At 35.1% G+C, this 12,411-nt stretch overlaps 1 protein-coding gene across 1 annotated transcript in view; it reads right to left on the bottom strand.

Moving 5' to 3' along the window:
- Positions 1 to 1,652: 1,652 nt before the first annotated feature.
- The window catches only part of LOC106069453 (dual oxidase 2-like), a 47,855-nt gene continuing 37,096 nt past the window's right edge, over positions 1,653 to 12,411 (bottom strand). Inside the window, exons 29-33 of the mRNA XM_056005412.1 lie at positions 10,683 to 10,912; positions 6,939 to 7,097; positions 5,295 to 5,450; positions 4,103 to 4,231; positions 1,653 to 2,412 (exon numbers count right to left, since the gene is read on the bottom strand). Coding sequence (XP_055861387.1) covers positions 2,290 to 2,412; positions 4,103 to 4,231; positions 5,295 to 5,450; positions 6,939 to 7,097; positions 10,683 to 10,912 — 797 coding nt within the window. The 3' untranslated portion in view covers positions 1,653 to 2,289. The remainder of the gene's footprint in view (positions 2,413 to 4,102; positions 4,232 to 5,294; positions 5,451 to 6,938; positions 7,098 to 10,682; positions 10,913 to 12,411) is intronic.

The raw sequence follows: 12,411 nt of genomic DNA, 5'->3' as shown, positions 1-12,411 counted from the left end.
TTAGAATGATATTAAGGCAAATTAATTAATATTTAATGTTTGAAGGAATACTTCATAAAACAACCAATTCCTATATAAAACATAATATCCGTAGTAACGGATTATAAACGTGCAAAATAAAACAAAAAAATTATCCAGTGTGTTTGGTGATTCCACCAATACATATTAATAGTTATTTTCATTGATTTAAATTTGAATTTGTATCAATAAAAAAAATATATCTCTCTAACTTGCAGTGTAACTTTACATTATCCTACTTTTTTTTACTCTTCGACTTAAAACAGTTAGAAATTAGTTTAAAAATGCAGTTTATGAATTTGCAAAAATATAAGTTAGACAGGGGGTCTACCGAAAACCAGAAAACACGGAAAGGGGTCTACGAGACAAAAAAGTTTGGGAACCACTGATCTAGATCAATATAGCTAGTATTGCCAAATTGTTCAATCTACCTTCGTGAATTGTTAACCTCAATTAAATGACACCCTAATATAACAATTTTGTCTATTTTTTCAGGAAATGTTTGTGATTTCAGGAGATTCCCATAAGCCCATGGAAAATAAGGAGGCCGCGGGAAACCGATACTATAAGTTATAATGGTTTAATTTAAGAATATACACCTATACGCCTATGAAAGTGCCAGATCCATTGCGGCTGCATAGATTGTAGTGGCCTAAGACCAGGCCTGCAGCTGGTACATAGCTGAAAGTACAGTTTAAAGCTTTGCTGATGGTATAAATTATGTTGTAATGTTTTGAGCGTTGTGATGGAGTCTGAACCAAAATTATTTAAAGCAGAAAATAATATAAGCAATATACCTATGTGTCTATTAATTATGAATAATCCTACTCAGGTACCTATCCAATGACAATTATGTTTGAAAATTGCTTTTGCAAAAGTGAATTTTTCTCACTTGGGTGTCACCCCGTGTGGCCGCACCCCCCCTTAGTAACGCCACCGCACTACAGAATCTAACTTTTAAAGCTCTTCCGTCTGTACCTCAGTTTTGTTTTTAATTGTATTGTCAACATTGAAGTTCAATTTAGCCTAGGTGACATTGTTTAGTGTATTGTCAACATTGAAGTTCAATTTAGCCTAGGTGACATTGTTTAGTGTATTGTCAACATTGACGTTCAATTTAGCCCTAGGTGACATTGTTTAGTGTATTGTCAACATTGAAGTTCAATTTAGCCCTAGGTGACATTGTTTAGTGTATTGTCAACATTGACGTTCAATTTAGCCCTAGGTGACATTGTTTAGTGTATTGTCAACATTGAAGTTCAATTTAGCCCTAGGCGACATTGTTTAGTGTATTGTCAACATTGACGTTCAATTTAGCCCAGGTGTCGGTGACATTGTTTAGTCTCTCATGAAACTCCCCCAACTAAAATGATGTGAGCAATATCTCTTCTTATTTTTAAATTTATTTTGCAATCTAAACGTGACGGACAAACAGACAACACAAAACTATAAACTATAAGCTAATCCCCCGCCCCCCCTTTAATCGGAGACGACTAAAAAGTTTTTAAGAGAATGACTGTTATGTTTAGTCATAAGGCTTTTATTGGTTTCCCAGTCTTTAAACGCGTATTTAAGTAATACCGTAAATAATTTTCTAGCGACTAAACAACAAATGTTTGACTATAATTCCATCATTAATACACAGAATATTTAATTGTTAATGGGGAAAGGGGAAACAAATGATATCCTACGAGAGAGAAACATTTTCGAGTGCATATCAAACAATCAATCTAAAGAAATATTCAGCATACACATTCTTTTTACAATACAAATACACACACGCACACTGTCTCATCTTTTAGTGTTATCTAAATGTTAATTAAAATCACAACAATTATCAGTAAGCTTAATATATCCTAAATAAAACGAATATCTTTTCTATAGAAAACTTAAAACAATCCAACATTATTAAAAATAAGCATTAAGATTAGAAAATGAAAATTAATGGTAAAATTTTTTTTTTAAATGACAATAACAGAGGGCGAATTTAACCTCAATAAGTGCAAATTATATATACATATACACATTCTACTTTTGTAAATACAGGTCTACTTAAATTATATATATTATTTTTGTTGTAAATTTTCAAATAGACATGGTCAAGTAGCCTATAAGAGTAGAAATAAAATAATAAAATTGAACATTACGTTTTAAAACCAGACTAGTACTGTAGCCAGTAATGACAGTAACTAATACATCGTGTCTTAATAAAATTCGTAGCTTGTATTCAATCCTTCCGGTTTAGCTGATGGTTTGATTGTACTACAACATTCAGAAGTTTTCAAAATGGTGCGAGAATGTTGGGCCAATCAGACCATTCATGTAGTTGCAGGCAGACTGGACATTGGAAGTCATTGGGCCTGGTCCACAGCTGAAAACGCCGACTTGGGATACCTAGAGAGATTTCATGAGCTATTAGAAAAGCAGGACCAATATTGTATGTGCAATAAAATGAGTTGGACCTTTCAATGAACTGTTTGTGTTCATGCCATTATTACAAAGATTAATTCGACGCACTCAGTCTGTCTGTTTTGTCTGTCTGGTAAAACATGTGGACACATTATTTCTCCCACATCCCGTTCTCGGCGGATCAAGTTTAAACGTCGCACAATTATTCATTGACATAGACAAGGCATGAGTCAATAAAAAGTAACCTATTAGACAATTATGATATAATTATTACTATTGTTATAATTATTTTTATTTTGTTTAAAAGCAACAAGGGAAACTAATATTTCAGTATTTGTTGGGTTTAGTCCCCTTAAATAATTATTAACGCTATTTCTTCCTCACGCATTCTCCGATCAAGTTGATACTTTAAACAATTATTTATTGCACCTAACAAAACAAGAATCAATAAACAAGAGTCAATTAATTAATGGTAATTATATATTTTGATTGATATCGAATAAGGGAAATAACTATTGGTAGATATAGTTTTAATGACAGAGTTCTTACCCTTTTTTTTTAAAAAAAAGATTGTTTATTTTTGACTTGTTTTATATCATTAAATTGGAAGAGTAGAAACACAACTAAAACAAGGTCATTGTATTTGTTTCATATAGAAACCTAGACGAAAGTTTAACAACAGTCAGACTTTAATAAACACATTCGTTCTTCAGACCAATCCCAGCATTGTATGAGTTTGAGTTAATTTGTTTAGCAATAGATAAATTCATAATTCCAAACTTTTGAAGAGAGTACACTTTAATATTGAAGAATAATGTTAAAGGGATTATAATGGGTAATACAGAGAGCTAGGTTAATACAGAGAGCTGCTGAACTAAGTGACAGGCTCTTGCACTCTCTCAATATATTTAGTGCATTTTTTTTGTTTGTAAAAAAATAGGTGCCGGTACTTAGTGATGGATTGCCTAACTTTAAACTACTAATAAATTAATAAAAACTTTAAAATACAAAAAAAAGTAATAATTTTTCCCCACATTGAAAAAGGTGCCGGTACGCCGAACGCAGGCACTTCAAAAGATGATCAGTAATAGACAAAAAATCATCTCACAGAGCCAGGAAGAAGCATCCGACAAATAAGAGAGGATTAATGGTACTACAAGAATACTCGGAGCTATGTTCTAGATTAACTCAATACTAAGGTGAACAAAGCATCTCAATGAGGTTTAATACTAAGGTCAACAAAGCATCTCAATGAGGTTTAGTACTAAGGTCAACAAAGCATCTCAATGAGGTTTAGTACTAAGGTGAACAAAGCATCTCAATGAGGTTTAATACTAAGGTCAACAAAGCATCTCAATGAGGTTTAGTACTAAGGTCAACAAAGCATCTCAATGAGGTTTAGTACTATGGTCAACAAAGCATCTCAATGAGGTTTAGTACTAAGGTCAACAAAGCATCTCAATGAGGTTTAGTACTAAGGTCAACAAAGCATCTCAATGAGGTTAACTGTTCATAATTTACGGTTAAAAAAACGTAGATACAGTTCGCGTTATTTTGTGCCCACGATATTTAGCAATGGAGGTGGGTGGGTGGGTGGGAGACAGGGCAATGGACGACTTAGGGTCTAAGATTTACTAGATTTACGAACATGCAGTGAAGTAGATGGAAATTTTACCTCTTTGTATTCACTTGCAATGGCTGCAAAGAAATCTTCAAAATTTGGTCTCCCAAAATGTGTGACAGATTTGAGGCCTGTAAATAAACTTTGACCTTCTACCTTTTGAAAATATCTTTCACATATATACTGTTGAGAGAACAAAAAAACATTCATAATTGTTTTTCAATTTTTTATTTTTTTTTAAATAGTAAATTTGAAAACAAATTAATGTTTGCGTCCCACACTGAAGAACTGTAAGTTAACTTTCAAATTTCGTCTTTTTGTTAGATTGACATGGTGTCATTTGTAAATATACAAGGTTTTTAGTACTTTTTACTTTTAATAACCACTTTTTTTTTCACATCTGAGAGATATTTGTCTTAGTTAATGTACTAGGTAATCCATTGTCAACACATCTGTAAAATAATCTCTTTTCTAGGATTTGACAACTTCCTCTTTCTGTCAGTCGGTTATTTTTAAATTCAAATTTCTAATGAAAGAGATGCATTCCAAGTTCCTTCAGGACGCAGAAGATTTTGTGGTAACGTAATTCTAACATATTTGGGGGACCCTTACCACATCCCAACTATAGTTACATTTTTCATAATAATTATACATATTTTTACTTAGTTACAAAAAGAAATATTTATTAGCTTATAAATTACAGAATGCATACAATACATACAGTGCATACAATACATTAAGATTGGAATAAATGAGACCCAGACAAGTCACATACAAGCATAGTCTTAGATAAGAACAAATAAGACTAAGACGAGACACCAGCATTGTCTTAGATAACAAACAAACAAATTTAAAAAAAAATAAAAAAAAGCAAAGCTTATCTGAGGGGAAGAACTTCGTACCCCGCATATCTCTCAATATTGTAAAAGTTACCAATAATTAATTGACTAATTTGTTATTCTTTTAATTGATTAATGTTTTTTGTTAGGTACAATAAATAATTGTTTAAGGTTTCAACTTGATCCGAGAATGGGTCTTGGAGAAATAACGTGTTCAAACTTTTTACCACACAGAGTGAGTTGATATAAGCTTTGTAAAACAAATGAGACTTGGACAAGACACTTACTAGCATTGTAAAACAAATGAGGCTTAGACAAGACACTTACTAGCTTTGTAAACCAAATGAGACTTGGACAAAACACTTCCTACCTTTGTAAACCAAATGAGACTTGGACAAGACACTTACTAGCATTGTTGTCCTGAGATCATAACGCTGCTGAAACTGTGTGACAAAGATGTGGGTGTCCACTATGCCCTTGACATCAGCAGCTTCCACAGAACGTAGTAGATCCACTAACCACTCGAAACTTTTCTGTGTTCTTGTGACCCAGATAAAGAAAACCTGGACAACAAACACTGACATTAACAGTGAGTTACTACAATGTCTAGCCTGGACAACAAACACTGACATTAACAGTGAGTCACTACAATGTCTAGCCTAGACAACAAACACTGACATTAACAGTGAGTCACTACAATGTCTAGCCTGGACAACAAACACTGACATTAACAGTGAGTTACTACAATGTCTAGCCTGGACAACAAACACTGACATTAACAGTGAGTCACTACAATGTCTAGCCTGGACAACAAACACTGACATTAACAGTGAGTTACTACAATGTCTAGCCTGGACAACAAACACTGACATTAACAGTGAGTCACTACAATGTCTAGCCTGGACAACAAACACTGACATTAACAGTGAGTTACTACAATGTCTAGCCTGGACAACAAACACTGACATTAACAGTGAGTCACTACAATGTCTAGCCTGGACAACAAACACTGACATTAACAGTGACTACAATGTCTAGCCTGGACAACAAACACTGACATTAACAGTGACTACAATGTCTAGCCTGGACAACAAACACTGACATTAACAGTGACTACAATGTCTAGCCTGGACAACAAACACTGACATTAACAGTGACTACAATGTCTAGCCTGGACAACAAACACTGACATTAACAGTGACTACAATGTCTAGCCTGGACAACAAACACTGACATTAACAGTGAGTTACTACAATGTCTAGCCTGGACAACAAACACTGACATTAACAGTGAGTCACTACAATGTCTAGCCTGGACAACAAACACTGACATTAACAGTGAGTTACTACAATGTCTAGCCTGGACAACAAACACTGACATTAACAGTGAGTCACTACAATGTCTAGCCTGGACAACAAACACTGACATTAACAGTGAGTTACTACAATGTCTAGCCTGGACAACAAACACTGACATTAACAGTGAGTTACTACAATGTCTAGCCTGGACAACAAACACTGACATTAACAGTGAGTTACTACAATGTCTAGCCTGGACAACAAACACTGACATTAACAGTGAGTTACTACAATGTCTAGCCTGGACAACAAACACTGACATTAACAGTGAGTCACTACAATGTCTAGCCTGGACAACAAACACTGACATTAACAGTGAGTTACTACAATGTCTAGCCTGGACAACAAACACTGACATTAACAGTGAGTTACTACAATGTCTAGGCGGATTTTCTACAAAGTGAGATCTTTGGAAGCTGTAAAAGCTACTTTCAAAAAGTGCGCGTCAACAGTTTGTAAATTTGCACTTAAGTAAAAGTACTCTAGATTTATTTTGCCAGACGTCAAACTGTTTTAAATCCCAACACGAAATAAAGATTCAAAAGGCCGACTTCAATGTTTGCACGTGAAATCATGTGATAATGTGTCAGAGATATTGATAAAAAACTGACATATAAAAATAAACTATTACACGTATTTAATTGCACTCTAACGTTGAAAAAACTAAAATGTAAATAATTTTATTTTTTTTACCTTTTTGCATGTCACCTGAATGCTAGATTTGGATTTAAAAGCAATATCTTTCAAGATAGAAGCGAACGGAGTGACGCCAATTCCACCGCCAACTAGAACAGCCACTTCACAAGAGTACCAGTCCTGGTGACCCTCCCCAAATGGACCATCTAAAAAGATCTGTTGTAGATAAAGTTGATTTGATTTTTATTAATTGAGGGTTTCTATGTATAATATGCTTCATCAATTTGTGTTTTAAAATATTTTTGTTAAAATTTTTTTTAATCAAGTTAATTTTATATTAATTTGATGTAATTTTCCCCGGATTTTCTAGACGTAAACCTTGTGACACATTATTCAATCATTGGCAGGGATACATGGAGTAGTTTCCAATAAAAATTAATCCACTTTGAAAAATTGAATGATTTAATACCTTAACTTGAGCCATAAATATATGATCACCTAGAAATACTTTAGGTAGGATATAAAGGTACAATCTAAATATATAATTCTCTTCATGGCTCAAGAGTTTGGACACCACGTAATGGAAAGATCACTCTTTTATTTCTGCAAGTTAGAGTTACCTCACATAATTTTAGAGGCGAAAAATAAGAGAGGGGGTGGAACAAGTAGTATTCACCCGTCACTAAATAGCAGGGCCGGACTTAACCATTGTGGGGCCCAATGCGAAACTGATTTCGTGGGGCCCAGTTTGGGTAGGAATACGGATAATAAGTGAAAATTAAGATTTTGTATTTGAAAATATATTCATCTTTGCATGTAATTCATTCTTTACTACGCACAGAATTATTACACGAGCCATGCGTGTAGCGAAGTCATACAGTATATCATGAATTCTGTTTCCTACATAGAAGATCACGCTCAATAGCAACAATTACCAAATGTTTCAATCTATCTTTGTGAATTGTTGACCTCAAATAATTCTTCATTAGTTTGAGGCGCGAGAAGCTTCTTTCATTAGATTCCACAATTACGGGTATTGCATAATGCCGTTTTATTTAATCTCGCGTAGGATTGGCGTTTTTAAAAGATTTTAATAATTTCCGGATTTTTCCAGGACTTTTTCGTATATTTTGCAATTTCAGGAGATTTCCAGGAGCTCCTAGTAAATCGACAGTAGGCCGCGGTGAATCTGTTATAAGTTATAAAATGGTTTAATTTAATCCTATACTCTTATGCGAGCAATTCTTGTATGTATGTATATATATTTATATATATATATATATATATATATATAAATTTTATTTCAAAAACGGCTCTAACGATTTTCTTTAAAATTTCAAGGTATATGCATATTAGTGAGAAAAAAATTCTCAACTCATTGGCCACATCGGGAAAACTCGAGGTCGACCGTTATATCTGTTTGAAAATGCCTCATTATCGAAAAATTAATTTTGGCTAGAATGTTTTATGAATGAAAAATTTCCATGACGTAAACAGGAAAAACGCTGTTTACGTCACTAGGCTTACCGCAGTATACTAAAATATTTCTTTGCAAACAATAACGAGTTTTAAAGAATCAATAGACCTAATTAAACATTTGCGCACCATCTTACTGTAGATTGATTTATTATAGAACTATGAAAGAAAAGTAATGAAATTAAATGTGCCGATATATGATTAGTTATTGTGTTTTAAGTGCTTAATAAGTTGTTTACACTTTAATTGTGTAGAGCGGTGTAGATACATTTTACTTTTTATTTTTACTGTTTATTTTGCTGGTGACCTCCAGCTGTCTCGTCCTGAGGCCCCATGCAATCAGGTGCTCTCTTCTATGTCAGCTAAGTCAAGTTTGCGCCATAAGCTGGTCTTTTAAGGGTTTCGGTGTTACGTCAACCACTTTTTAGCTGACCAAAAAAGACTGCCTTTGGCATGCGTTCGTCTGAGATTCGTCTCCCATACAGGATACTGCTCTGTCCAGCGTAACTGTCGGACTTAAAGAATTCCCTCTATACAAAGGCCGCGGATACACATTTGAGACCAAAAGAAAATTTGCTGCCGAGGACAGACGCAGACGCTAAAAGAAAATCTTAATCGAGCACCGCGGACAATGGTTATGCTTGCCCTGCAATCCTCATTAATTTTCGGACTCTAAGACAAGCCTTATTATTATTATTATTTTGCTGGTGAATTATTACCATGTGTTCATGCTTCAGTGTCTACCTCTCCTGTACCAAAACAAAGGAAATGGTCATAACACAACTTCTCTACGCCTTACTTACTCACACTAAACATGATATCCATCTAGCGGTCAACGAGTTTGCGTACGCTGCAGCCTCTTTTGATTTAACTATAAACTTCGGTAAAAAGCTTGGAGTTAGGGCCAGGAGAGATCTGAATGGATGGATGTGTAAAAGCAGGCCATAGCACCACTAGGATGGATGGATGGCAAAAGCCGGTATGAACTTCCTATAGTCCGACAGTCAGGCTGGGCAGGGCACGTATCCCGTATGGGTAACGAGCATATTGTTTGGCGTAACAGAGGTGCCCCACGGAAACGTTTCTTTAGAAAACTAATGCCATGATTTAAGTCTAATAAGAAAAAATGCGCCATTTTACTTTGTCACTAAGTGCATGTTTTACCCTATAACGTAGAGAAGTTACATTGCAAAGACTTTCTTCCAAGCCAATAATAGTAAGCCTACAATAGTTTTACACAAAAGATGGATAGTAAAACTATAAGACGGACGTGAGCTGTAGTTTGTCTAGACTGTAGGAGGACTTAAAAGACTTTAAATTTAATCGACATGTACAATTAGGCCTACAATTAGAACTAACAGAACAGATTAGTAGTCTTTATCCGATCGTTCATTTTCGTAATTACAAGAATATTCCCAAAATGATTTCGGGTATATAACCTTCCAAAATTATTTAACAGAGCGAGGTTCGGCCACCTGGTACAAAAATATTCTCAAAATGACTTCGGGTATATATCCTTCCTTAACAAATTATTCATCCGAGCGAGGCTCGGTCACCTGATATTAATTTATAAACAGAGAATTAGCGCGGGCCCTATGAAATATAAATTAATTTAAATACTAAATCCTCATTGAAAGTAAGGAAAAAAAAAGAGAATGATGAATATTCTCTTTCGCTTCCTCTTGTACTTTTTGATTTAAGAGGAGACCTAAAAAAGTTTCAGATTGGACATTTAAAGCTACCACAACTTTCAATCATTTCAAGAACAACTATGTGTGTAACAAACTATTGTTTTTGGCGACTATTGACACTTTTTATCAAGTGACGCATCAACGGTTTTTAACACAAACTATCTTAGCATCAGATCTTTGACTTTCAAACTCTACATCACAAAACCTATATCTATGCAGAACAAATGTGAACATCTAGCTTTTTGGTTTCTTTTGCCACCAGGGTACTTATCAGGACACAATTTTGACTGAGTCGCAACCTGAAAACCACAAGTAGCGAAAAACACAAGCTTTCTATGAAACCTTTCTATTAAATTTTTGGAATTATGTGACAAGGCCACATTCTTCATATCCGGTATACACAATAAAGGAAGAGATGATGAGGTATTTTTTTTTAAAGGTACAATGAACTTTTTGTGTATATTTTAGCTCTGCAGAATGTCTAAGCTCTTCTATTTTGTCCTTGTTTTTTAGTTGACAACATTGAAGTTCTATTCAGCGTCCTTGTCATTGTATCGTTGAATGTGAAAATCCGCATTACATAAAAGATAAATACAAACTTGTTAATGTAATGATACAAAGCATAAACACCAACATTGGGCAGAGGCGATCCTTCGTTAACGTGACTAGTGTAAACTTGACGTAGGTTTGTTGTCCAGGGACCCACAGCTCGGATGTGAAGACTCAAGAACGGCTCGTGTGGCGCAGAGGTCAACGTGAACGGATGGTACTCGTCCTTATTCAGATCTGTACACGCAATGCGCACCCACTGACCAGATTTATAGTTGAAGGTGCTGGGTCTCTTGAACACAAGTCTCAATACACCTGAAACAATACGACACATTCATTGAAAACCATGTCGGTGTTCAAGTAGAGATATATAAAGACTATAACGACAAAGAGAACTTTAACAGCCTAAGACACAAGATCTAATAGAAACCAAGCATAAGTAATGATTTATTTGTTTCATATGATTTCAGTCAGATGTTTCTAAATGTATCTGTATGTAAAACAAATACAACGTTGTAAGTGTTTATTTGAAACATGAAAGCATAGACAACACAACAGAAGAAAACACGTTAGAAGTATAAGAAGGAGACACTTTGGTGGAGACAATGTTTTGTACATATCACATGGCCCCCGCTATGATCTAAAGAATATTCACGGCTATGTCTAATCGTAATGATCAAACGGTGTTTATTTCGATAAATAATAAACACCTACATATTTCATACAATAATGACAAAAGATGCTGACATTTTGAGTGTTAAAACAGGTCATGTAAAAAAGTGTTTTTTTAAATCCATTCCTCCTTTAAAAAAACTGATCGAGGTCTATGATTTCTTCATTCCATTTATTTATTGTAATACTTCGCACAATCAAGACTCTAGATCTAGTCAAGTATTTTACATTTGTAGATTTCAAAACGTTCTTGAGGCTTTCACTTGTTGTTCATCTTCAAAACAGAAGCATCTTCTTAGAGCGAATTAGACGCAAAGGGTGATCTAAAATATATAATCTCTGTGATGATCTCTTACTCTAATAAATTATATCTACCATAAAAGCCTGTCTGAAAATGGGACTCTGTTTATAAGAATTTTCTAATCAGCACAGATACATCGCGACCAGACGAGGCGTAAAATCATTATTCTTGGTCTTAAAAAAAATTACAGTGTACGAAGCGAAACAGGATGCGGAAAGGCAATGTTTTTTATACGGCTTAGTAAAAAAGCCCCCTCGAAGTTACAGTTACTTTGGTGTATTACCATGCATGGGCGTAGCCAGGATTTGTTTTCGGGGGGGGGGGGGGGTTTGGGGGGGATTTTTTTCTATCCCCCCGCGCGAAAAAAAATTATATGTATTTATGTGTGTGTGTGTGTACATAATCTTTATTACATTTTGACCCTTCATTCTTTCGGAAGACGTTTATTGTGCCCTAGAATAGGTTCTTCCATGAGTTAGTGGAACAATTGTAGATTCCCCGCCATTACTAGCAAAGGGGTCTGGGGGAGCGCTAGGAGCTTCCCCAGCGCGGGGCTAAGCCCCGCCTCCAAGCACTATTTCTGATATTGAAAGCCAACAAAATGCATATTCTGAGGTATCTACACTGCATTTACCAGCTATTAAAAAGTTTTATTTCAAAAACCTAATGGGCTATTCTTACTGACTTAGACCCTCCCGCGCCGTTCGGAGCATTTGCCGTCAAGCTGTTTCCATAAAAATCTGTCACTGGTAATGTCTGAAGCCTCTTCCCACCTGCCATGAGGACCTCCATGAATGAGTGGCGTCATGTTGTACTAGGATATCATTGCAACTCTTCTTAT

This window comes from Biomphalaria glabrata, chromosome 1 (assembly GCF_947242115.1).
Source record: "Biomphalaria glabrata chromosome 1, xgBioGlab47.1, whole genome shotgun sequence".
Lineage (NCBI taxonomy): Eukaryota > Metazoa > Mollusca > Gastropoda > Planorbidae > Biomphalaria > Biomphalaria glabrata.
Note: the sequence above shows the minus strand (reverse complement) of the source record. Positions and strands in the feature narration are given on the sequence as shown.